The 26,563-nt window shown below is 33.9% G+C and overlaps 1 protein-coding gene across 3 annotated transcripts in view; it reads right to left on the bottom strand.

Moving 5' to 3' along the window:
• AGTPBP1 (ATP/GTP binding carboxypeptidase 1) overlaps positions 1–26,563 on the bottom strand; it is a 173,639-nt gene that overhangs the window by 96,917 nt on the left and 50,159 nt on the right. For all 3 annotated transcript variants that reach the window (XM_081236170.1, XM_081236171.1, XM_081236172.1), the window contains exons 4-11: positions 25,371–25,438; positions 20,945–21,008; positions 20,388–20,534; positions 19,423–19,554; positions 17,583–17,676; positions 11,447–11,484; positions 8,272–8,480; positions 6,529–6,706 (exon numbers count right to left, since the gene is read on the bottom strand). In XM_081236170.1, coding sequence (XP_081092296.1) covers positions 6,529–6,706; positions 8,272–8,480; positions 11,447–11,484; positions 17,583–17,676; positions 19,423–19,554; positions 20,388–20,534; positions 20,945–21,008; positions 25,371–25,438 — 930 coding nt within the window. The remainder of the gene's footprint in view (positions 1–6,528; positions 6,707–8,271; positions 8,481–11,446; positions 11,485–17,582; positions 17,677–19,422; positions 19,555–20,387; positions 20,535–20,944; positions 21,009–25,370; positions 25,439–26,563) is intronic.

Here is a 26,563-nt window from a genome sequence, read left to right as displayed (position 1 = left end):
GGACTGGCTTGGGTAGGGAAAGACTTTCACCTGAAGGTGACTGTAAGAGCACCAGCTGGGTAGCATGCAGCAACTTTGCTTCCTGGGAAGGCACAGTGATGGCATCTTTATGCAGCTCCATCAGTTGAGGTCAACATCAGCACTGACTGTAGGGGTCTTCTGTGGCCTATACTATGGAGGTCCTCAGGTAGCAGTGGTGGCTAGGGCTATTGGGATCCTCAGGGGCAAAGGCTGCTAGGGTCTTCTTGTACTCTTTTCTGCCTATACAAGGAAGTTCTAGCTAAGGGGATCCCCCTTGGCACCTGATCTGGTATGCTGGATCTCACAGCAGTAACAGAGCCAGCCAGGGTCCTACAATCAGGTGCATGTGGAACCACCATAAAGCCTGAGTCCTTGGGCACTGGTACACTTGCTGTGGCAGTGGCATTGGTGTCTAAGGTGCGAGAATGTGCATATCTCTCATGAAAATGAGGTCTGGAACTCTGGGGCTCACTGTAGTGAGTCCAGCTGAGGGGAGATGCAGCAGCTATATGATCCCACAGCAAGAGCTCCATCCCCAAGGAACAAATGCAAGAGGCAGGACTCCAGGTAGCTCCGTCAACTGAAAGCAACTTTGGTGAAGACTTGAGAAGCCTCGGAAACAAAGGCTATAAACATCCACAGCAAAAAGGCTCACCAGGATTCTTCTGCTGTCCTTTTCTCCATGGGGTAAAATTCTACTGAGGGGAACTCTCTGGTACCAAGCTGCTCTGGACTGGGGGATGGGGTGATGGAGCTAAAATGCTTCCTGTACTTTTCTATGTGGCCATCCTCAGGTTTTGAGTTCTGCATGGTTTCTGATGCTTCTTCATTGAAGTTCAGAGCTATCCCTGAAATATTTTCATCAGTTTGTAGTTGGTTATTTATTGTTTTTGCTGCATTTGCAGGGGAGACGAGTGTTGGGACCTCCTACCCCTCCATCTTGCTGATGTAACCTTCTTTAAACTCTTTTATACTTCCATTTCCAATGTGATTTATTATAGCAAAGATTATAAATTCCTCCCACCCAAGTATTTGTTCTCCTCTCCTTCATTTCAGTAACAGAACCTCTGAGTTTTAGCTAGAGGTTATAGATGCCAGCCTCTCTCACAGTAGTTACAGCCATATGACTAATTTTTGGCCAACAGTATGTGAGGCAAAGTTGTAAATACAAACTCCAGGTCCTATCCTTTAAAAAGAAAATTGCCCTCTCCATTTTCTTCCATTACCATTTTCCACATGCACATGAGGAAACTACCATAGGAGATGATGAAAACAAAAAGAATCTTTTTCCTTTGATGACCTGGTGGACAGAGGCCTACTGTCCAGGATCACCTACTCATCTTCTGGATGGGTATGTGAGAGAAAAAAAAAAATCTATCTCATGGCAGTGTAGCAAATAGGCTCTGGAGACAGAATACCTAATTCAAATCCTGGCTCGAGTTACTAACTACTTGACCTTGAGCAAGTTACATAAGTTATTTGTGTCTCAGTTTCCTCATCTATAAAATGGAGATACCCACACATACTGTTCTTGGGAGACTTAAAGGAGTTAATATATATAACGTGCCAGGCAAAGAGTATGTGCTATATGGGACTTCCCTGGTGGTGCAGTAGTTAAGAATCCGCCTGCCAATGCAGGGGACATGGGTTCAATCCCTGGTCCGGGAAGATCCCACATGCCATGGAGCAACTAAGCCCGTGTGCCACAACTACTGAGCCCATGCGCCTAGAGCTCATGCTCCGCAATAAGAGAAGCCACCACAGTGAGAAGCCCATGCACCGCAACAAGGAGTAGCCTGCGCACAGCAACAAAGACCCAGCACAGTCAATAAATAAATAAATAAATTTATTTATTTCTAAAAAAGAGAGAGTATGTGCTATAAAAACGTCTGTTATTACTATTGTTGCTTGAAGGACTGTGGTACTGTACTGGGTCGCTGTGTAACAGCAGCTCAGTCTATCCTAACAAGCAGAGCTACAAAATTGCTCTAAATTCTTTCAGAAATAGACCACACAAAGTAAGTATTTATATTGCATATAGTAACTGGGTCTATTTATGTCAATGTACTAATGCCAGTTAGTCATGGATAAACATAGGAAAAACTGACATTTGGTAAAAGAACTGTTAGGAAAAAAGAAGGCACTGATTTCAGAAAAGCCTATTGCAAACAAGAAAGACAACTCCTTGGATAGGGAGAAGGGAAAATGCAGTTCAGCATCAAAGAGAAAATATGTTTTTAATTTTTAGGCAAACCTGTCAAATTTCTTCCTTTATAGGTATTTTCCTTTGGTTTCATACTCCAGATGTGAAATGTCATATAGCTTAGGGCGTCTGAGACCTTCTTTTCTATTCCAATGATCTATTCTTGTACCATCACCAATAAATATCAATTATTATAACTTAATCTCACAATTAAAATCAGGGAATATAAATCATCCTTGTTGTTAGTTTTCAAAATGTCCTTGGCTCATTTATAGTGAAGACAAAAACATAGGAAAAAACTTAAATGGCTATCAATAGGAAACTAGTTAGATAAATTATACTATATCCGTATGATATAACAATTAAAAGGTACAAGTCAGCACTTTCCATAAGGTTTTGGAAAGTATATTCCAAGGGGTTTATTTTGTTCGTCCTATTGCTCCTATAAATGTGATCTTTCCCTTTGTGTTTTCTGTTACTGTTTTTTGTTGATACATACATATACATACACACGCGTGTGCACACGAAGGAAAACTAGTGAATTTTATTCATCTATCTTGTAAACAGGACTTCATTGAACTTTTATCTGGTCTAAGATACATTTTATACTTGATTTGCTTGGATTTTCCACATGAGCAATAACATCCTCTGCAGACACTGATATAACTTTATCTCACTCTTTTAATGATTAATACCTTTCCTTTCCCTGTCTTATGATTTGGCCAGAGTTTTCAAAACAATGTTAACTAATAATGGTTAAGAAAGGCTTCCTCTAACACTTCATAACTATTTGTGATGTTGGTTGCTGATTTGAATTAGATAATACTCAGTTAGCAGGGAAAATATTCCTTAAGAAATTTTATCTGGAACTAATAATGATTTTTATCAAAATTCTTCATGGCATTTATTAAGATAATCATTGGTTTTCGTGCTTTGACCTACTGATAAATTTTAATTAAAGTCTTAATATTACGATAAACTTACTTTCTAAAATAACCCTTACTTTGTCAAAGTGTCCTATATCTGAAAATGCAGCTCAATTCAATATGCTAGTATTTTAGATTTTTATATTTATTTTCATGAGTGACAATGATCTGTAAGTTGTCTCAGGTTATTCTTACCAGGTTTTGATTTCAGCAACATACTAGCTTCTAAACTTTTCTTTTTTTTCTATGCTCTGGAAAATAAAGCATAGGAAAATTTCTTGAAAGTTGAAAGAACTAATCTATAAAGTCATTGTTGTTTGGTGTCTTCACTGAAGGCAACTTGATTGCATATTCAATTGTAGGTTTGCTACTATTTAAGTCAATTTTAGTTATTTATATTTCCCTAAAATATTGTCCATCTCAATCATATTTTCAAATGTATTAACAGGAGCTATCTTTAGCATCCACTTAGATTGACTGGATCTCCTCTATTTAACTTGCCAAGAACTTAGAGGTATATTAAAATCACCCACTAATGCTGTGTTTCTATCAATTTCTCCATATTATCCAAATAATTATAGCTTTATCTACCTTTGTTCTAGTGCTTGGCACACTTGTTATTATCTAGCTTGCATAAAATCATCTTTGATATCTTGCTTTAAACATTTTGTTCTGTATTTATATTTTGTGGGGTAGTAATAATGTCTTCCTCACCTTTCTTGAGCTGAGAAAAACAGATACACAGTTGCCAATCTGTTTATTTTAAGCTTTCAGTCTTCCTGTTTTAAGAGTTTCCAGGATGTACCAGCTACTTAGATTTTGTTTTCAACCCAACCTGAGAGTCTCTTTTTTTTTTAATGGGGGTATTTTATCCTTTTAGATATCTTATTACTGAAACTGATTTGCTTGTTCTCGCTTTGTATTCAGCATTCTCCGGATTTTGTGCATGTTGGAAATTTTCTTACTTTTCTATAGCAGTGATCGATGGACCTCTTCAAGAATTTTTTCCAAGAAGAAATATACATTATTTTATACAGAATTTCAAAGGGTTCTTAGTGTCTGAGGTCCATCCATGGATTCCTATGGTTCAGTAGATTCTAGTCTAAGGATCTCTGCTCTAGATGTTACTTTTACATTTTGAAACACATATTTGGTCCACTATTTCTATAATTACCATCTTAGAAATACAGCAATATTATAATATAAGAAATCTATGAATATAAATTGCAAAAGACCCAGTTTACTATAGCCGTATATTATGTATCTTTCACCAAAAATTAGTTGATATATTTCAAAATAATAGTAGAGCAACTATTTAGTATTACATAATTAACAATTTGTAATGTTAAATACAATTACTCTACTACCATGTCTTCTGCATTCTTGACTTAATTCATCACTGGCCTGGCGGAAGTATTATTTCATATAATTACTTCAGAAGGGTTCCTGGGCAATATGCTTCTGTACCCTTGCATATCTAAGAATATGTCACCTTCACATATGGGTGGCTTCTAATAACAGTTCAGAAATCTTGAGTCAGAACTCTTTTCCTTCGAATCTCCAGCGTCTGCTTCACTATCTTTTGGCATTAAATGTTTAAGAGAATAAGTCTTGAGGCCAGCTCAATTCATCCATTAACAAATGTTAAATGCACATTTATTATAACTCATGCAATCTAACGCATGCTGAGCATAAAATGAAGGTATAACGACAGTCCTAGCTTCGTGGAATTTACAGTCTAACTGAGGATGGTAAAAAATAATGAAAATTGTGATAAATGTAATGAAGCCTGATATGTGAGAAAATGATGGAGAGCAGGGTGTTTTCCTTGTGTCTATGCAATTGCTATTAGAACCCTGCTCTCACATCTTATTCATGAAGCCTTCTTAGTCAATTAAAGTCTCCATTTCTAGTTCAGTGATCCATCAGTCTGAAATGATGCAGAAAAGGAGCCCTCCGAAAAATATTATCTCTGTCTTTTTTTACCCCATGTTTGATATATTCCCTGCACTACAAGTCAGCTTTCTCTATCCATGTGATTATTTTGGACACTGAACAAAGAACACTCTGGGGTATATCCTATCTCTCTCCCAGTGTTACTACCTGCCACATATAGCAAAGTTTCACAGCTTTCTACCAGTTAGACCACCACTTAAACCTCCATAATCCTACATTGAGAGAGAGAAAGAAATTCCAACAGCTCCTTGATTGTCCCTCCAAATTAGATACTAGTGGCCCTCAACCTGGAGCCAGAGATACTGCATTTCATAGAAGGGTGAATAGAGTTGACACTCTTCCTTAATCTATTCTTTTCTCCAACATGTTTGTTGCACACCCTATGTTTATTCCATGAGAATGCTCCTTTTATCTAGTTTTCAGATTCAGTACAGATTTTTCCCCTATTTTTGAAGTCTGTTGGCAATTTTAAATGGAATGAGAAGAAGCAATTAGATCACTGTTTTCACTTACCTATGTTTAATCAAGTCCCAGACTTAGACTTTTAAACCTTTTAAAGGAAGTTTCTGAATAATCCATTTTGATATTTTGTGTAGACTAAACTTCTACTTTAATAATTAAATACTTTAGAAATGCAATCATAACAGTGAACTCTGTGATATATACCATAGGTAAATCTATATCGAGGATAATAAACTAATTATAATTACTTGAAATTTTTCTTAAGTCACTTACTTCAAAGAGTTGCTTTTAAATATAATTAAAAACCTCTTACTTTTTAAAAAAGTGATCACCTAACAAGAAAACACTTTAGAAATTCTATTAATAGCCTAGACTACTTTCTCTTTTTAATTTTGCTATGTCTTATTAAAAAAATTCTGCTTTTTCCCCACATTAAGAAGTGGAAACTCTTACTTCCTTTGCTATGTACACAATATTGCACCAAAAATGACAAAGAGCCAATTTATGATAATTTCATATTTTCTATCAGGTAAGTAACTGTGCAAGTTTTGTTAAACATAAACCATAACATATTTGATGATTAGACACCTTTAACTTTAAAAAATGAAGTTCATTAAACAGATACAAATGTAAGCTCAAATATAATTACCTAAACAGTTAATGTTCACATTCTTAGATTTTGAAAATTTATATAAATTATCAAATACTGTTCCTGTGTGGTACTTAAAGTTTTTCACAATTCACATTTCCACATATGTAGTACACCCCACATTCCTTCCCTTAATTACTCAATCTCAATTTCTTATATTTGAAGAAATATTTATTAACTAAAAAATAATATGAAAGTTTATCATGTTCATTAAAGCCTTCTTTTGCTAGGGAGATGAACAAAAGCAAAAATAGATAGAGTCACACAATTCCAATAACCACTGAAAGCCAGCAAGAAGCATGTGGTCCTACCTTCAGGGGGTAAACTGTAGAGCTGGGCCACAGGTCCAGTCACAGGAATAACTGGTAACTGGAAATGGAAAGAACTTTTAATCGTTGGGAGTGGCAGGCGATTTTTAGGGAAACACTTCCTCATTATCAGACTGGAGGTGTTGACAAGAGGATCAAGGGTCCTGACTGCCAAACATTCCTGTTTTATAAGAAAAGAAAAAAAAGATAATGTGCCTTTGGTGAATAAGTGAAACAATTTTACATGACTTCGGAAAGTAATATATTAATAATTTTCAAAAGGCAAATACCACAAAAAACAATATTTTTAACATAATTATAAAACAGCTTTGACTAATCAGAAATATCTCTTTGTAAGTAAGAACCTCATATGGCAAATTTAGTAATAATTTTCCTTAAATATTTTAACTAAGCAGAAATCAGTACCATCTTTGGTACCAGAAGTCACCAAAGCACTAAGTAATATCTATGAGTGACTTAGGGAGCATTTAGCAAGCCTAGGGTATAAAATAAAAATGAAAATTTAAGGGAAGAAGAAAAAAAGAAGAAAGATTAAGAAATTAAGAAAGGTGTAAAAAATAAAAAGAAATGTGCATTTGGCTGAGCCTTTCTCAAAATTCTATCAGTTATCATGCAATAGTACCCCTAATAAGTTAGCTGTTCAACTTATAAAAGAATAGCCTGAATATCACAATTTTAAGTTTTAAGAGTTTAATTTCTTATCCTGGTATCTAATCTTGAGAAGGACTAGTGAACAGGGAATTTGAAACTATTTCATATAACACTGTTATTATTATTGACAATTGACATCTAGATGGCTTTAGATGGCATTTTGATAACCTGTGAAATTTTCAGTGGAAATCTTCACACCTGACCTGTCAAAACAGATGAAAAATTAAGGCTCATAAATGTGAAGTGGCATAAACAAAGTCACCCAATTCTTCCTCATATATCAAATATCCATCACTGTCTATATTAGGAATAGTAAAAATAAATGCATGTGATTGATCTAGAAAAGAAAAAGCTAAGAGTTAACATAAAATATGTGTTCTTAACTACTCTCACATAGAAAAAGATTATTTGTTGTGTGTAAGACCAAGAGGGCACAACCAAGATGACTGGCTAGAATTTTCAAGACAGATTTTGTTCTAATAATTATAGCCTTGTAAAAATAAAAGGTTACTTTGCAATATCCCCACTCTCCATAACTGACAGTCTTCTACAGATGCTAGAATCTTGCTAAAGATATTGTTGAGAAGGTTTATGCATAAGATGGCTGGCAGAACCAGGATTCCTAACTCCAGGTTTCACTTCTGTACCTGCACTATTTAAAAATATTCTCTCCAGAAGAAAGACTGAGAACACTCACAAACAACATATCTGCCTTACCAGCCATAAAGGATTCGTGAATACTTATGAGGGAAACATACAAAACTGAGTACAGCCAACTGCACACCTTAGAAAATGTGGCTATATGGAATTCTTTCCTGCCCAGTGGAGAGATTTATATACATCTTCCTTTTACGTATGGGGGAAAAACCTCATATTGCAGAGATATGCACTGAGCACTTTCTCGAACTCAGTCTGATGTCACGTTTGAGAAACGATTGTGCCTTTTGGCTTTCGGATTTTTTAAATATATTTATCATACTTTTTGAGTATTTTTAGAAATACTAAGTATTCTTAAGAACAAAATCCTATCATTAATAGATAATCATAATAACAGGAAGAAAATTAAAAACTCACTTGTGAAGTGTTATAAAGAATTTTCATCCCATTGGCATCAATAAATGCTTTTCTTCCCAACTTGATGCTTGTAACACTTTTTAAACTCTGTAAAATTCCTTTTCGAATGAGCATGTTTCTATGCCGATTATCATGGCGGTGCCAATCTACATAAATTGTTAAAAGGACTTGGACATATCCTCTGTCTACAGCTCTCCTGGCATTTGTTTCTTTAACAAAAGAAAATTGAGAAAGAATATTTTTTAAATAATAAGAGACACTGGTAGAATAAATCAAATTAAAAACATAACCACAATACTGGAATGAAGTCTTACAAAACTTTTTTTCCAAAAAAAATGGCAACCACATATTTAAATATTTTTTAGCTAACAAAATAAATATGACAAGTTCCAGGTAATTTTCCAGAAACCTGCCCATATATTGTTTTGTAGTTAATAAATATCAAAATATCTTTAACACAATTAAGGTTGTATATTTTTAAATGTTAATACTAACAAAACTTTCATATATTTTAAAACTTATGCATATACTGACTTTCATTACACCAAAAGGAATATATAAGCCTTTAACTCACTAGCTGTGACTATGATTTTGTCAAAAGCCATTATCATTATCGCAACTTATATTACAATCTTTGTGTGAAATAAACTCCATTGGATTGTAGTTCCTATTACAAATTTTATGTGTTTCTATTGAAATTATTTTAAATTTTAATTACCCCCACAATTATATAAATATCCATGCTACAACAAAGCTAAGTGAAAAGTACTTAAACAACTTTTTAGTAAGTGAAATGTAAGAAGCATTATATGATTAGAAGATAGTGCTTTATTGTCATTAATTTTTTAATATATGAAAAAACTGCATCAAAAAAATTTTTTGTACTTCATTTTTTTATGTTAATATTTAAGATTTTTAACCAAAAGGGTGCATTTCACTAAGATGAGCACAAGGGAATCATATCTTAGCAACATCCTGGGCCACCCAGCACCACATGGGTGGGCCAATGATAAGAGTACAAGATAATGTGGAATACCAACCCATCTGAGGTTGTTTAATTAGAAAGAAATACCAATCTCTTCCTCATCTACATTTACGTATAAAATGACCACCTGGCTCATGGCATGGACACTAAGATAATGCAACAGTAAGGCTGTGCTGCTTTTAGTTGCCTGAAAGAATTACTACAGTTTTAAATGTGCTAATACCCACCTAAAACATAAAGACACTGAGATCAACAAACTTATTAATGCCCTCTTAGAAATTATGTTCTGATATTTGAGAGCTGGAAGAAACTCACAGGGGCAGGAGGGGGGCACTTTCTTATGTAAAAGGTTTAATACCTCTGTTGTGTCTGGAAGAGCTAGTTTGCTAAGGCTGTGGCTATCTATAGAACAGTTCAATAGTTCTGACTAACAATAGTTTCATGTATTTTAAACAAATATACACATTTTGTTCACACCAATTGGAATATATAAGCCTTTAGCTTACTAGCTTTTTAGTTTTACCAGTAATACTTAAAAGATATTACTATCATAATGTCTTTTAAGAATCACTGTAACTCCTATTACAAACTGTGTTTCCACTGGAATTCCCAAAAGCCTAAATGGTATTTATGAGAAATATTTAAATTCTTTATTGAAGATCAAATTAAAAACTTGTGCATAACTCAAGCACAGGTGCTGAGTGACTCTTAAGAGAAGTGAGCAGATCTATCTGCAATCCAGGATCATTTACTTGTCAGTTACTTTTTTACCTGATGGAGCAAACAGATATGCTTGCCCACCATCCTCCTTTGAAGGAGAAGAAGGGAGGGAGTAAAAGGAGGCTTATTATTTAAAACTGAAGATATCAGCATTTCAGTCATTTTACATTAACTGATTTCTAAAAATACCTGAAACTTAGGGTTTGAGTTTTTACTGACTTCGAATTAGTGACTTTGTCATCAGTGATTCTGAAAATTAGTAAGCTTTAATAAGAGCTTAGTTTTAATGGCTATTTTAATCTACTCTAAATCAAAAAAAAATGCCTACATTAATTTAAAAATTAATCTTTAAACAATTTGAACCACAAAGGCAGGGAGGGCACATCAAAGCAAGGCTACAGATACCTTTGAAATTAATCCAAATATTCTAATCTTGGTCTAAAGTTTATCACATCATATATGAAAACAAAGCTACATAGCTAATCTAATTGAATAACACACATTTCATTTCAAGGATAAAACTGTTAACTGAATTTTATGCACTCTAGTATATAATACTAATACCTAAGGTGATTTTTTAAATTTAATAAATCATTACCAAATATCAGATTCTCAATCAATTAATCATTTGCTACTGTCCTTCTCATCAAACTTAAGGGCAAGTTGGTCTCACCATCAATAGACAGTTTTGGGGAAAAATAACATTGAAAGCCATCAACATAGATCTTTAGGACTAAATGTTATTGTGGTTAAATAAGATGTTAATTTAATCAACCAATAAAATGGGGTAATGGTAGTGCTAACAAAAATTAATATTTAAAATACAGACACTGAGTATCATGGAGAGAAAAAAAGCACATAATGCAGATGGTTACTCTCCAAAAGCACCATATTGTGTTAAGACATATTTCCTCCAATACTTCAATTTTGAAAATTAAAAAAATTGTGCTTTAGTCTGTAAATGCATTTAGTAAAATATAAATTTACATTAAGTCATTTTTAATGTTAAAAATTTGAATTTTATGGTAGAAATAAAACTTCTAATAAAGAGGTCCTAACTGAAAATCATATGTTATATAGAGACAGTAGTTGTCAAAGATACTCTTCATGGTAGATGTTCTCAAGGCCATGTTAGCATCACTTTTTCAAAATGATACTATATAATATTTACATATTACTTTCCCCTACTAACAAGGCTTTATGTTTATGAAAGTAACTTAGAAAAAGGAAGTCAATATACTTGAATAAATTATATGAATGTACTGATAAATTAGAGCTCAATAAACATAAATGATCTTAGTTAGATATATATCAATCAACTGTACTAAAAGATAAAATCAACTTTGACATTAAATTATTATGAACAAGCTTTATAAACACAAACTAAATCTACATTTCCAGTTTCTTTAACATAGTAGATAGAATACTCAGAAAAATAGTATCTAGTATTTCTAGTATTTAAAAACTTACTTGATTTTAGCAATGCAGCAAGAGTGTCTAAAGCAACCCTGTCAACATGAGAAAACACAAACAACAACAAAACTAGTAAAATTAATCTACAATAGTAAATTCATACAATCTTTTCAGATAAGTAATTAGTATCTACTCCAAATGTCATTCCTGTTATAATCAATTACATATGGTGTTTCTCTATATGCCGCACTTCCTTCAGGTTAAAATTGGATATGAGGAAGATTGAAATATCAACTAAAAAGCACCAAAAAAAATGTTTAAGAAAGAAAAAGAAGAAAATTAACAATGTCTAAGTCTTCGTATTGGAGGTTAGGCAAATGGAATCATTGTACCTGTGTCTGACTGGGACAGAGTTCACAAAGGAATAATACTAAGAATCATAGATTCTGATTCACAAAAAAATTAAAACAAAAACCAGTTTTAACACAAAGTTTGCAACTACAAAATTCTATAGATATTCGTAGCTATCTGACTTCAAAGTATTTTAGCTCTATCAAGCAATAATCCTAACATTTAATGTAATAACAAAGGTAAAATATTTTGGAACTAGGAGGTTTGGGGAGAGGAAGTATGAACCCTTAACATTTTTCAGCCATACGGCACCAAAGAGAATAATGACCTAATTAACATCTCAAAAATTCTCACTGCCCATTAGAGGACTTATATATTCTTTGAATATAAATGTGCAGTTACACCCAGTGAAATCAGGGGCCATTAAGCAGCTTTAAAAATATATATAACATCACTGTGGAAAACCTGTAATTCAAATATTTTTTTAAAAATGAGTTATTGAAGAAATGGAACTTTCAGGAACTTTAAAAATATAAGCCAGTACCTCTTAGTAAGATTTCAACAAGGATAATTAATCTGCATGAAAATATGTACACTGTCAAATTTAAGTATTTCACTCATCACTAAGCATTTGTTGAATGCCTACTAGATCCCCACAGTAGCAGGTTCTTCATGGGTATAAAATTAGAAAACAAAGTTATCTCTTTCACAGATAATTTTACAATCTAGATAATGTAATAAAATATACACATCTATGGAAAAACTACTCAAGAAATTAAAACTGAAAACAAGATAATAAAGTTAATAAAGCTGCATACACATTAGTGGTACACATAGCGTGACCAGATGATGACTTCTAAGATGACTTAGAAGATTTAAAACGGATACTGATTTAAGATGGATACTGGTTCAAAATAAAACCTGAAACAATAATCCAGGACTAGGTACAGACTAAGTGCTCATTTATAATAAATGCTCATTACTGCTACCCTCTAGAGCAAGTTATTAACAGTTACATTTTGGTTTATTGACACAAATAAAGAAACCATATAAACATTTATTTATGATAACATTTGTAAAATAAAAACAACAGTATATGCTCTAAAAAATATAAACTCCTGCATGTAACTTTCTTAAAACAATATGCAGTTTGGGTAATAGCAAGTTAAAAGTAAATGAAAACTATAAAATTATAACAGAATTTTCACAGCACTGAATCATCAGTAAGAAACTTTTCATAATCTTATAATTATTCAATAAAATGCACTTAAGACTATAAAACTATCAGAATAAGGATGACTTTTAAATTGGTCAAAATCAGAACTAAATGGATCTTCTAAGTACAATGGCAATTTTGGGGAAAAAAGAAAAGAAGACTTCATTCAGCAAGACCTGATAAATGCCAAAAATTGTTACACATGCCTTGTATATGTGTTTTCTAGTTTAATTCTTTAAAAAAAAATTCCTAGTTCATAGAATTGACACATTTTATGAATAAGGAAACTAAGGATTTCAGAATATAATATGCCTAGGGTCACATAAAAACTAAGTGATATGAAAAATAAATCATACAAGATTCTTGGTGAGAAAGAAAATTATGGAATCAGAAATGTCAGTCTCCTCCAAAAAGATATGTTGAAGTCCAAACCTCTAGCACCTCAGAACGTGGCCTTATCTGGAAACAGGGTCTTTGCAGATGTAATTAGTTAAAATGAAGTCATGCTGGAGTAGACTGCCCTTAATCCATCAAGACGGATGCTCTTATAAAAAGAGGGAAGACTATTTGAAGACAGACACACAAGGAGAGAACACCATATGATGATAGAGGCAGAGACTGAAATGTTGCACCTACAACCAAGGACCATTAAAGATTGCCAGCAAACCACCAAAAGCTAGGAATAAGCAAGGAAGGATTCTCCCCTGCAGGTTACAAAGGGAACACTGGTCCTGCTGACAAGTTGATTCTGAACTTCCAGCCTTCAGAGACAATAAATTTCTTATTGTAAACTACCAACTTTGTACTAGGTACTTTGTTACAACAGTCCTAGGAAACTAATACAATCGCTTAGAGGCAATCATTTGCAATGAACTCAGAATTTTCCCATCTACAACTAAGTCTTAATTCAAAATTTAAAAAATCTTAAGAGTACTTTCAGAAACAGTCTTTCTGCCTGCTGGCAGTGTCTACAACACATTTGAACCAAACAGAAGTGCTCTGACATTTTCTAAGCCTTAAACTACATGTTTTTCTCTTGATGTTTATTCTTCAACACTGCCAAAACTGGATATGCACCCAATTCCTTCTGCCCATCATGCTTGTTCCACAGCCCCATTAGATGAAAAGAAATTATCAAGTTTGGTACAAAGTCGTCTTGACAGTTTTACCAAGATGTTTTTTAAAAGGTATTTTTAAAAACTTCAGTACAAAGGAATTTTTGCAATTCTATGTCAGTTATAAGCCAGTATGAATTTATAATATAAAAGTTACCTAACAATTACAGAATAGTATTTATTGAAAAGTACATTTTTATATGTTAATTAGAATTTCTCAGTACCAATATTTTATACTTCCTCATATATTTTTCAGTCTTCGTAAGTCCCACACAGAATAACATAGCTAACAATGGCTTTAAAAGCAGCCTGTGGCTTATTCATTTGGGAGCAGTGAGGGAGGAGAAACTGAAGCCCCAGGTACTCATGAAGTTATTTAAGTTGGGGGGGGGGGGTATCAATCCTTGCAATAACCTCCAAACCTGTAGTGAAACTCAGAAAGAGTTACAATAACTTTTAGAGTTGCTTCCTTCTAGTTTAACAATGTTTAAATCCAAAACCTAAAATTGGAAAGGAGAGGAAATTCTCAAGGAAAGCACTACTCTTCAAACATAAATAATAACCCTCAATCTTCTTCAACTAACTAAATGCAGGGCATTAAGGGGAGGAAGAACTGGTATACAAATGCTCTAGATGTTGAGATTGTTTAATTAAGGGGGAGATCCTACAATTATTCAAAATAATAAAGGAATCATGCTATAGATGTCTGGTCAATGAATGGTTTATCCTTTTTAAAGTAAAAATACAGTTTAAAGAGTTTTTCTTTTTAAAATATAGAAAAAAGAATGAAGGAATAATGTAGATAACGTACATTCCTTTCTCGGAAGTTTAAACCCACTGATTTCTACATGGTTTTGGAAATAGTCCATGTTGTATATTATACAGATACTTGTGAAATGTTCTTTTCTCCTAGGAACTTTTTATATTAGGTTTGGTAACTTGGTTATAATAGAGTAATGTAGATCTTAAGTAGGAGATCATAACCAAGATAAAGATTAATTTTAAAGATCAAGAAGAGAAAAGGCATAAAAATTTTAAAGATAAAGAATATATTTTTAATATTAACTAGGATTCATTCACATCCACATTACTACATTACTTACCTAAACTAATTACACTGCATTAATATAGGCATTGTGCTAATTACAAGAATTACCTCATTAAATCCTCAAAACAACCTTATGATGTAGGCAAAAATACTACCATTTTACAGACAGGAAACTGGGGCATAAAAAGTTAGGCAACTTACTTCATATCATGAAGCCAGTAAGAGCTAATATGCAAATCAAGTTCTGCCGGACTCCAAAGCCCACTCACTACACTACATCAATTCTGGAAGTTGGTTTTACTAATTGTGAACAATCATTTTCTTTATCTTGTCACATTTCGTCAGATGCTCTGTGTGTATGATCTTTATATAAGTAAATATGCTGTCATCCCACCAAATAATATTTAATAAATAATTATATGTGCCAGTAAGCTTCCATTTTCAAGCAGGGTAAAAGCTAAATATTTGACCTTTATTAAGTAAGGGTGAAAAGACTGGGTATGTTCTGGACATTATTCATTTGTAAAATTTAACCAAATAGTTGATGTGGACAAGTTCTCCCTTATAAAAGAATCACAGCTAATAAAAGTAGAAAGAATGAGAAAATTAGAAAAGTCACTATTTTGGAACCTTTTAAGAAATAATGGATCAGGCAATGCTATGAAATATTGCTAAGTTTTTAGGTGAAAGGGGATGGAACATTTCAACTCAATGATTTTAAGTGGTTCAAAACAGAGACCCAGCACCACCTATGAAATGTTTTGACCATTAAAAAAAAAAAAGAAAGGCTTCCCTGGTGGCGCAGTGGTTGAGAGTCCGCCTGCCGATGCAGAGGACACGGGTTCATGCCCCGGTCCGGGAAGATCCCACATGCAGCGGAGCGGCTGGGCCCGTGAGCCATGGCCGCTGAGCCTGCGTGTCCGGAGCCTGTGCTCCGCAATGGGAGAGGCCGTAACAGTGAGAGGCCCGCATACCGCAAAAAAAAAAGAAAAAACAAATCTAATCAAGCCTTAAGCTCCATCAGTCTACAGAAAATTTGAGGGATATACCTACAAATTAAGTGACCCCAGTATACAGTCATCTTAATCTATGTTGGGACATTTTATAAGATGCCATTCAGTTCTTCAACAAATAAACCAAACAGAACGGAAAAGTAGGGGGACTGTTATTGACTGCAAAAAATTACAAGACATCAATCAAGTAGAATATAGAGCCCTTATTTGGATCCTGATTTGAACAAGCCAACTGTAAAAAAAAAAGACATTCCTCAGACAATCAGAAAATATTAGATGATCTTAAATAATTATTAATATTGTTGAACAAAGAAATGATACTTTGGTAACACTAAAAGAAAAAAACTATGTCTGATAGTGATCATACTAAAGAATTTACAGTATAAATGTCATGGCTGATACTTGCTTTAAAGGGCATTTGGAGACAACTGGAGAAAACTAAATACACTGGATTTTAGATTGTGTTAGGGAATTAATCATTTTGTTGAGTATGATTATAGTATTATGGTTATTTTTAAGGTCCCTATTTAGCAGAGTTACATAATGAAGTATTTAGGGGAAAAGTGAGAAAATATCTGGTATTTGCTTACAGAAATTCATATATATGTGGATAACATCTGGGATTTGCTTAAAAATACCCCAGGAAAAATAAATAAAAGTCTGGAGGGGGAATAAATGAAACAAACATGGCAGAATGTTGATAACTGTTGAATATAATAAGTAATAATTAATATAATATAAATGCTGTATTTTAAAAATTCCATAATAAAAAATTTTTTTAAAGAATGGCCATTAATTTGGCTTAAGAAAGTACTAAATATAATGAAATAACTGAAACTGCTTTCATTTTCTGAGGTTGAGTGACCTACAAATGAATATGGGCATATGTGTGTGTGTATATATTTATTTATTATTTATTTATTTATGGATGTGTGTGTGTATATACACACACACACAAAAATACACACATATATAACACATATTTTGAGATATATATATATACATATCTAAAAGTAAGAAAAAGAATAACATGATTTTGACAAAAAAGAAATGCATAAATTTAAAATATATCCAGATAATTGTAAGACTGAAAAAGTAGTCATTAAAAGACTGTAAAATTGGGTAGGGAATATAGTAGGCACTCAATAAATGTTTCTGAATGAATGATACTCTATAAATGGTCTTTTTTCCTATTATAGTATCTAGGAATGTTCAAAGTCTTAATTTCCATAACACTATGTTCAATGAATTTATCTAATTTTGATATATTTTTGAAGATTAAACTTTATACTAAAGAAAATCTTTATCATAATTAAATCACTATTTAAGAACTGAGAAAGGACCCTAGATACAATTTAACTCAACCTGCTCATTGTACAGATCAAGATGGTAAGGCCCAAAATAACAAAGGGTATATATACCTCTATTTACACTTAAAACATTTACTCACTTCATAAGACTGGAATTCTTCTTACTAAATGGTCCGATGATTTTAAACATCAGTTCCACAACTCCATTTTTCCCTAAGGATACAGAATTCACAGCTGGGAAGGTGAAAAAAGAGATGTAAAGTGATTTAAAAACCTCAGTGAGTAGAAATGTATATACGTGTGATACATAGCCAAAAATATACACAAATTGTTTAGTAAATGTGAACTCAAGTCCCTCGTAAAGTCCACCTTAGTCAATACTTCAAAGGAAGGGGGTTTTTTTGCTTTATTTTTTAATGGGAAGTTGCAGGGAAATTGCAGTTACATGTTGTTAAAACAGTGTTAGACAAAGGCATGCCAATGGGAAGATGAGGTGGGAAAAGAAGTTAAAACAAATTATGAAAGGTCCTAGAAGTTGTTAATTCTTTCAACTACAGGGAATTACCCAAAAGGAGCAACAAATCAGATCTGCATTTTAGATACAGGTCAGACCTAACAGCATTGTAGGAAAGATGGATTTGAGAGACACATTAGGAGACTGTGGTCTAGGTGAGAGGTAATGAGGACCTTAACTAAAGCAACTGCAGTAGGGAAAAACAGGTAACAACTTTAGACAGAACATGCAAATAATTACCTAACCAGAAAGTTGTGCCTAACATTTTCAATCCTGAACAAATATTATTTAAAAATTATAGATACACTGTTTACTGGCCTCCTGGTGCTTAATTAAATAAAATGCCACCAAAAATGTAGTTACTGAAGTTTTGTATGACAATTTTAATTTCCTCTATATCTGTTTATTACTCCATTATCGCTTCTAACTTTAGTCTGTTTTGTCTTCCTTTTTCCTTCATTCAGTGGTTTACCTGTTTTATTTTTAATCCAATTGTTTTATTTTTTAAATCAACTTTTGAAGATTTCATAATGTATTTTTTCTTTACTATTTCATTCCTCTGCTTTCCTTGTGTTTATTGCTCTGTTCCTAATTTCTTTGTTTAAACAGCCAATTAATTCATTTCCTTATGTGCTTCTTAATTATTTAAGTGTTAATTATTTAAGTGTTCAAAACTATTTTCCTGTGAGTACACCTTTAGCTATACTGTCAAAGTATAGATACAGATAAATAAATACACACACACAATCTACCACTTTGATTATCATTATTTTGTGACGATGTTCTGCAATAATATGTACTGTACAGTCTCAATTCCGGGTGTTTTGTTAATCATTCCAATCCCATAGTCAGAGAATAGAAGAATATCCATACCTCAGAGGCTTGGGACCTAATATTACATTAGTGAGAGAGGGAGAGAATATGTGTGTGTGTGTGTGTGTGTGTGTGTGTGTGTGCGCGCCCATTGGGAGACACTTCATCTGAGACTCTCTCCCTGTGATTACTGTTTTCTCCAGCTTCCTCAGAAGCTCCTGTGCTATTTATTTTCGGTTCTGCTACTTCCCTATTCATTACTGAAGAGAATTAGCTCCAGGTGACTATGCCACCGCATTCCTTCCTTCTCAATTTTCCTCTTATCTGTGAAAATCCAAATAGGCATAGCAGTTTTTCCAGCTTCCAATATCCTCATATTCCTCCAAATCTTTTCCACAGGCCACCTACTCATCCCCCTTACTACATGCCTTTACATACTGGGGGAATTAATGAGAATTCTGAAGATTTTGTCAACTCAGGTTCTTACCCTACCTCACTTTTGTGGTGGGGGGTTAGAATTACAAAGAGCCATATTAAATATTCTCTTTCCTTGTCCACAAATTTTAGAGACTTATGAAGTTAAAGTACAAAATTTTCATTTTGTGTTAACTTCACAACACTGAGCTAACTAAAAGCTGCTCTGAAATACTCACAGTTGGCAGAATATACTCGTAAAAGCTGAAGACAAGGCAAAACCAAGCGATGATTCTGCAAATTCTGTTTGACCAAATTCAGGGTTATATTTAGAGCTCCATTAATTCTAGCTTTCGCTCCAAATTTTTTGTCTGTTTAAAAAAAAATGAACAAACACAATTTATTCATATATAACTTCTGAATAAAATGAAATGTCATAAAACAATGAAATTTCTAAAGCTAATATTGTAAATTCATATTATCAACTAAAAGTTGATCTGAGATAATTAAAGCTGTAATCACTTTCTTATATGATTATGATTAAAAGCTTAACTAGGGCTTCCCTGGTGGCGCAGTGGTTGACAGTCCGCCTGCCAATGCAGGGGACACGGGTTCGTGCCCCGGTCCGGGAAGATCCCACATGCCGCGGAGCGGCTGGGCCCGTGAGCCATGGCCACTGGACCTGCGCGTCCGGAGCCTGTGCTCCGCAACGGGAGAGGCCACAGCAGTGAGAGGCCCGCGTACTGCAAAAAAAAAAAAAAAAAAAAAAAAAAAAAGCTTAACTAGACTGTAAGCTTTTTAGGCACTGAGACGTGACTATAAGATGACTATTACTGAAAAGCAAACATATTCTACCAGCATGCTCCTCAAAGCATTCCCATCCACACTCCCTCCTTCTGGCCTCAACAATATCCATGTTATGTGTATCTTTATAACATATATATGCCAGGGACACACACACCAAGACATACTTCTGACTTTAACACATTTTTTCTTCCTTTTTCCACCATATGCAATAGAATTACTCAGGAATTTAGGATCCTAAATTCTTGCAGGTCACTAGTTGACTGTAAAAAGCATTCCATGATGCAGACCAAGAAAAAGCAGTAGCATTTTAGATTGTAAAATTTACCAGTTTCAAGGCACACAGAATTGATGTAACAAAAACAGTTCCACCTGATAGTCATACAAATGAAACCCTTACCTTTCGGTCCAATTTTTGCAAGAATGGAATGAATCTGCACCATTAACTCCTCATTCAGGGGAGATTCTTTGCTGGCGTTCATAAGTAACTGTAATAATATTTGTGAACCACCTTTGGAGACTAAGAAACTCGCTCTTCGACCTCCACCTAAGAAGTTTTTTGAAAGAAATATGCTGAAATCGCAAATTCTTCTATAACATATTAGATATCACAACTTGTTAGCTTTAAAGAAGTATTAAAAGTGATGACTTCAGAAGGCAAACAAATAGCATCAAAATAAAATTTTATTTTATTTATGTTAGTTTAAAAAACAGTGCAGACAGTAAATAAAAGTGATGCAAAACTCTACATTCAAGGCTCTAAAACACATGGGTTTGAGGGACACCAGAAGATGCCAAAAACAAAGCAAGAACAAGAGTATGACATTTTCGCTTCCAAATTCCAATACTCGGAATAGCCTCTGTATGAGTATCAGAAAATTCCAAAAAAAGTACACATGATGCATTTCTGATCATTGTATACAAACAGAAATTACACCAAAGGAAACAAAAACTTACCAACTGACACCAGCTCAACAAGAATGCTTAAGATATTAAGTGTAGTTTGAAGATCTTTCGTGTTCTGAAATAAATAGTTTATTTGCTTTATTAAAACATTGTAAATTTGTGATTCCCAAACTTTTTCTGTCTGTCGGAAACCACCTATATTTTACAGATGACCTTTTTGGTTTCTCTAAGAATAAACGTATTCAGGTTTTCACTATTCTCACACATCACTTCAGTCTCTTCTTATTGCCCTTAAAATTTTTTGGAAATCATCTGAGTTATTATTTTCTTATTATCAACAGGAATTAATTTGTGATTTGAACTCATCAACTTCTACCAAATAGACAATACAAATAAATGAATCAAAGTATAAAAGGCACTACAATGTATATATGGTGACTATCCAGTGAGCTCCCCTCTCAAAAAGTAACTGCATTATCAATTTCTTATGCATCCAGCAAGATACTGTACACACATAAAAGTAATCCATGTAAATACACATGTATACATGATTTATTTCTCCAAATGGTATTACTGCTCTGTAGATAACTATTTTTCATGCTGATATTTTTACATGTCAATAAATAGTTTCTTAACCCTTTTTTAAGGGCCACATGATATATTCCACTGCATGGCAATACCATTGTTTATGCAACCAGTCACCTATCAATGGGATATTTAAAAATTTTAAATCTTTTGCTATTAAAAATTGCAACCAAAACTAAGTATGTACACTTACAGGGAAGCAAGTACAACTGTACATGGGATAAATTCCTAGAATTGCTGGGTCAATGATATGGGCATTTATTTTGATAGTAGATATTACTAACTTGCTCTTCACTGAGCAATTTACACTCCAACCCACAATGCAGAAAAGTAACTATTTCCCAAAGTCTGAACAACCAATCTAATAAGAGAAAATGTTTAAATACTGTACTTTGGTTATATTTCTCTTACTAAAAGCAATGCTTGGATGAAGAAAACCACATAGACAGCAGAACTGTGGCCTATTCAAGGAACTGCCTCATCCCCAGAGTAGAAGGATTTTACAGTGCTTATTTAGAGGAATTTCAGAATTGCAATGTATCAGTGACTGGAATGGGACGCTTGTTCTTCCCCTTTCCAAAAGGGAATAAGTGTTGCCTACTTCAACATTTAAGGGCAGAGACTAATGGAACCAGAAAGTCAAATCCAGACCAGAAAAAGGACCACACATTAACCAGAGACCCTCGTCTTAGCACTGTGGGTGTTAACTGGACCACTGGCTCACTGGGGACAGAGTTGGAAGAATGAGAGACAAACATTTGTTAAAGAAAAGAATGGACTGTGGCACAAGCAGTATTGCTAAGTGTTCATCTTCTTCCTGGGTACACAGCCAAACCACATTTTCCAGCTCTTTTGCAATTAGGTTTGGGCCATGTGACTGAGTTCAGGCCACTGGAATCTGAATGGAAGTTACACTGCCCTCTCATTTACCAGGGAAGTGGGATAATTTTTTTTTGAATAGTTTTTTATTTTTAATTTTTAAAAAATTTTATACAATTTTAAAAGGTTACTTTCCATTTACAGTTATTAAAAAATATTGGCTATATTCCCCATGTTGTACAATACATCCTTGTACAAAACTATCTTGCACTCTATAGTTTTTTTTGGGGGGGAGGGGATATAGTTGTTTTACAATGTTGTGTTAATTTCTACTGTACAGTGGAGTTCCCTGTGCTATACAGCAGGTTCTCATTAGTTATCTATTTTATACATATTAGTGTATATATGTCAATCCCAGTCTCCCAATTCATCCCACCCCCCCTTTCCCCCCTTGGTGTCCATACGTTTGTTCTCTACGTCTGTGTCTCTATTTCTGCCTTGCAAACAGGTTCATCTGTACCATTTTTCTAGATTCCACATACATGCGTTAACATATATTTGTTTTTCTCTTTCTGACTTACTTCACTCTGAATGACAGTCTCTAGGTCCATCCACATCTCTACAAATGACCCAATTTCGTTCCTATTTATGGCTGAGTAATATTCCATTGGGTATATATACTACATCTCCTTTATCCATTCGTCTGTTGATGGGCATTTAGGTTGCTTCCATGACCTGGCTATTGTAAATAGTGCTGCAATGAGCATTGGGGTGCATGTATCTTTTTGAGTTATGGTTTTCTCTGGGTATATGCCCAGTAGTGGGATTGCTGGGTCATATGGTAGTTCTATTTTTAGTTTTTTAAGGAACCTCCATACTGTTCTCCATAGTGGCTATATCAATTTACACTCCCACCAACAGTGCAAGAGGGTTCCCTTTCCTCCTCACCCTGTCCAGCATTTATTGTTTATAGATTTTTTGATGATGGCCATTCTGACCAGTGTGAGGTGATACCTCATTGTGATTTTGATTTGCATTTCTCTAATAATTCGTGATGACTAACAGACATATAGGAGAAACTGACAATAATACATAATAGTAGAAGACTTTAACACCCCACTTACATCACTGGACAGCTCATCAGACACAAAATCAAAAAGGCAACAGTAGTCCTAAATGACACCAGAGGCCAGTTGGACTTTATAGGTATCTACAGGGCATTACATCCCAAAACAGCAGAATACATAATCTTTTCAAGTACACATGGAACCTTCTCCAGGATAGATCACATGCCAGGCCACAAAACAAGTCTCAACAAATTAAAAGGCACATGAAAAGATGTGCAATAAGGATAATTAATATAGAAGTGCAAATCAAAACAACGATATATCACCTCACACCTGTCAGAATGGCTATCATCAAAAAGAACACAAAAAACAAATGTTGGCAAGGATGTGGAGAAAAAAAACCATGTACACTGTTGGTGGGAATGTATATTGGTGCAGCCACTGTGGAAAAGAGTATGGAGGTTTCTCAAAACTAAAAATACAACTACAGAATGACCCAGCAATTCCAATCCTGAGTATATATCCAGAAAAAAACAAAAACACCAATTTGAAAAGATATATGCACCCCAATGTTCATAGCAGTACTATTTACAATAACCAAGATATGGAAGCAACCCAAGTATCCATAAACAGATGAATGGATAAAGAAGATGTGATATATATATATATATATATATATATATATAATAGAGTATTACTCAGCCATAATAATGAAATTCTACCATTTGTAGTAATGTGGATGGACCTAGAGAATTTTATGCTTAGTGAAACAAGTCAGACAAAGAAAGACAAATATTGTATGCTATCACTTATATGTGAACTCTAAAAAATAATACAAATGAATGTATAAAGCAAAATTGGAACATTCTCACAGATACAGAAAACTAACTAGCGGTTACCAGTGGGGAGAGAAGATGGTGGAGGGGCACATTAGGGGTACAGAATTGAGTAACAAACTACTATGTATAAAACAAATAGGCAACAAGAATATATTGTATAGCACAGGGAATTTATAGCCATTATCTTGCAATAACGTTTAATGGAGTATAAACTATAAAAATACTGAATCACTATGCCGTACATCTGAAACTATAAAATATATAATATTGTAAATCAATACTATACTTCAACTAAAGGAAAAAAAAAAAACAGAGAATTCCCTGGCAGTCCAGTGGTTAGGACTTCACGCTTTCACTGCTGAGGGCACAGGTTCCATCCCTGGTCAGGGAACTAAGATCCCACAAGCCATGCGGCACAGTCAAAAAAAAAAAAAAAAACACGCACACACATGAACTTACTCCCTGCTCATTTTTTTTCCAGTTCTACTAAGATATAATCTGACATATAACATTGTTTAAGTCTAAGATATACAATGTACTCACTCACTCCTTATTTTTAACATTACACTGAATAAAATATAAAATCTTGATTCTGACTGTCTTGCTGATCCACCCCAAACTGTTATACTAGCATTGAAACTTAATTAATATCAATATAATATAGTTATTCAACCAATGTATGAAGTAAACTTAGTCATAAATGAATAACTAACAGAATAAATGAGAATTTCCAATTTCAATCTTTTTTTTTTTTTGGCCATGCCACGCATTATGCAGGATCTTAGTTCCCTGACCAGGGATCGAACCCATGCCCCCTGCAGTGGAAGCACAGAGTCTTAACCACTGGACCGCTAGGGAAGTCCCTCAATCATTTATTTTAAGCTAAAGATTTATTTCCAACTAATGCTTTATTTTCTATTACCAATTAGAATGGCATATTAAGATTTAAAATATGGTTATCATTATAATCCTAGGGAAATACACTTAGAGGTTCATCTAATATATGTTAGAATTTTTATATCCCCATTCCAAATAATTTAAAAAAGAAAACAAACTTCCATTCATTTGCTCTACCTCTAGGATAAAAATTTTGTACTTTGTAATTTTTTTTCTCTCAGTATTGGTTGCTATTAAGAGCTACATAATTAAAGCATGTCAGTGACTTACCTCTAATGTTGACAGCAGAACTTCCATTCCTGTAGAACCTTTGGCTGTCATTTCTCTCCTTGTTTTTTCTGAAAAGTAGGAAAAAAAGTTTTCTTCTAAAACATGAAAGAAAAAAAATTACATATAGTTTTATCACACAGTTAACATTTACTAATATTAGATATTATATTAGTTATAATTATATTATACTAGATAATATTCCCCATGGTATACAACATATCCTTGTGGCCTATCTTACATCAAATACTTCGTACCTCACTCCTCACCACTATATTGTCCCCCCCTCCCTCCCCACTGGTAACACTAGTTTGTTCTCTATATCTGTGAATCTGCTTCTTTGTTGTATTCATATTTTACATTCCACATTTAAGTGATATCATATAGTATTTTCTTTGTCTGACTTATTTCACTTAGTATAATGCCCACCAAGTCCATCCATGTTGCTGCAAACAGCAAAATTTGTTCTTTTTTTATGGCTGAGTAGTACTCCATTCTGTGTGTCTGTGTGTTTGTGTGTGTATATCACATCTCTTTCATCCATTCATCTGTTGATGGAACTTAAGTTGCTTCCATATCTTGGCAATTGTAAATAATGCTGATATGAACATTGGGGTGCATATATCTTTTCAAATTAGTGTTTTTGTGGCTTTTTGGATATATACCCAGGAGTGGAACTTCTGGGTCATATGGTAGTTCTATTTTTAGTTTTTTGAGGAAGCTCCATACTGTGTTCCACAGTGGTTGCACCAATTTACATTCCCAACAACAGTGTGCAAGGGTTTTTTCTCCACATCCTCACCAACATTTGTTATTTGTGTTCTATTTGATAATAGCCATTTTGACAGGTGTGAGGTGATAGCTCATTGTGGTTTTGAGCTACATTTCACTGATGATTAGCAGTACTGAGCATCTTTTCATATGCCTGTTGGCCACCTGCATTTTCTCTTTGGAAAAATGTCTGTTCAGTTCTTCTTCCCATTTTTTAATTAGGCTGTCTGTTTTTTTTTTTTGATGTGAAGTTGTATTAGCTGTTTATATATATTAGATATTAATCCCTTATCAGTCGTATCATTTGCAAATATTTTCTCCCATTCAGTAGAAATGGAAACTAGATGATCCTTTTCATCACAACAAATAGAAAAAAAAAGGTTGTCTTTTTGTTTTGTCAATGGTGTCCTTTGCTTTTAAATTGA

Source organism: Mesoplodon bidens (assembly GCF_964165515.1).
Source record: "Mesoplodon bidens genome assembly, chromosome: 6".
NCBI lineage: Eukaryota > Metazoa > Chordata > Mammalia > Artiodactyla > Ziphiidae > Mesoplodon > Mesoplodon bidens.
Note: the sequence above shows the minus strand (reverse complement) of the source record. Positions and strands in the feature narration are given on the sequence as shown.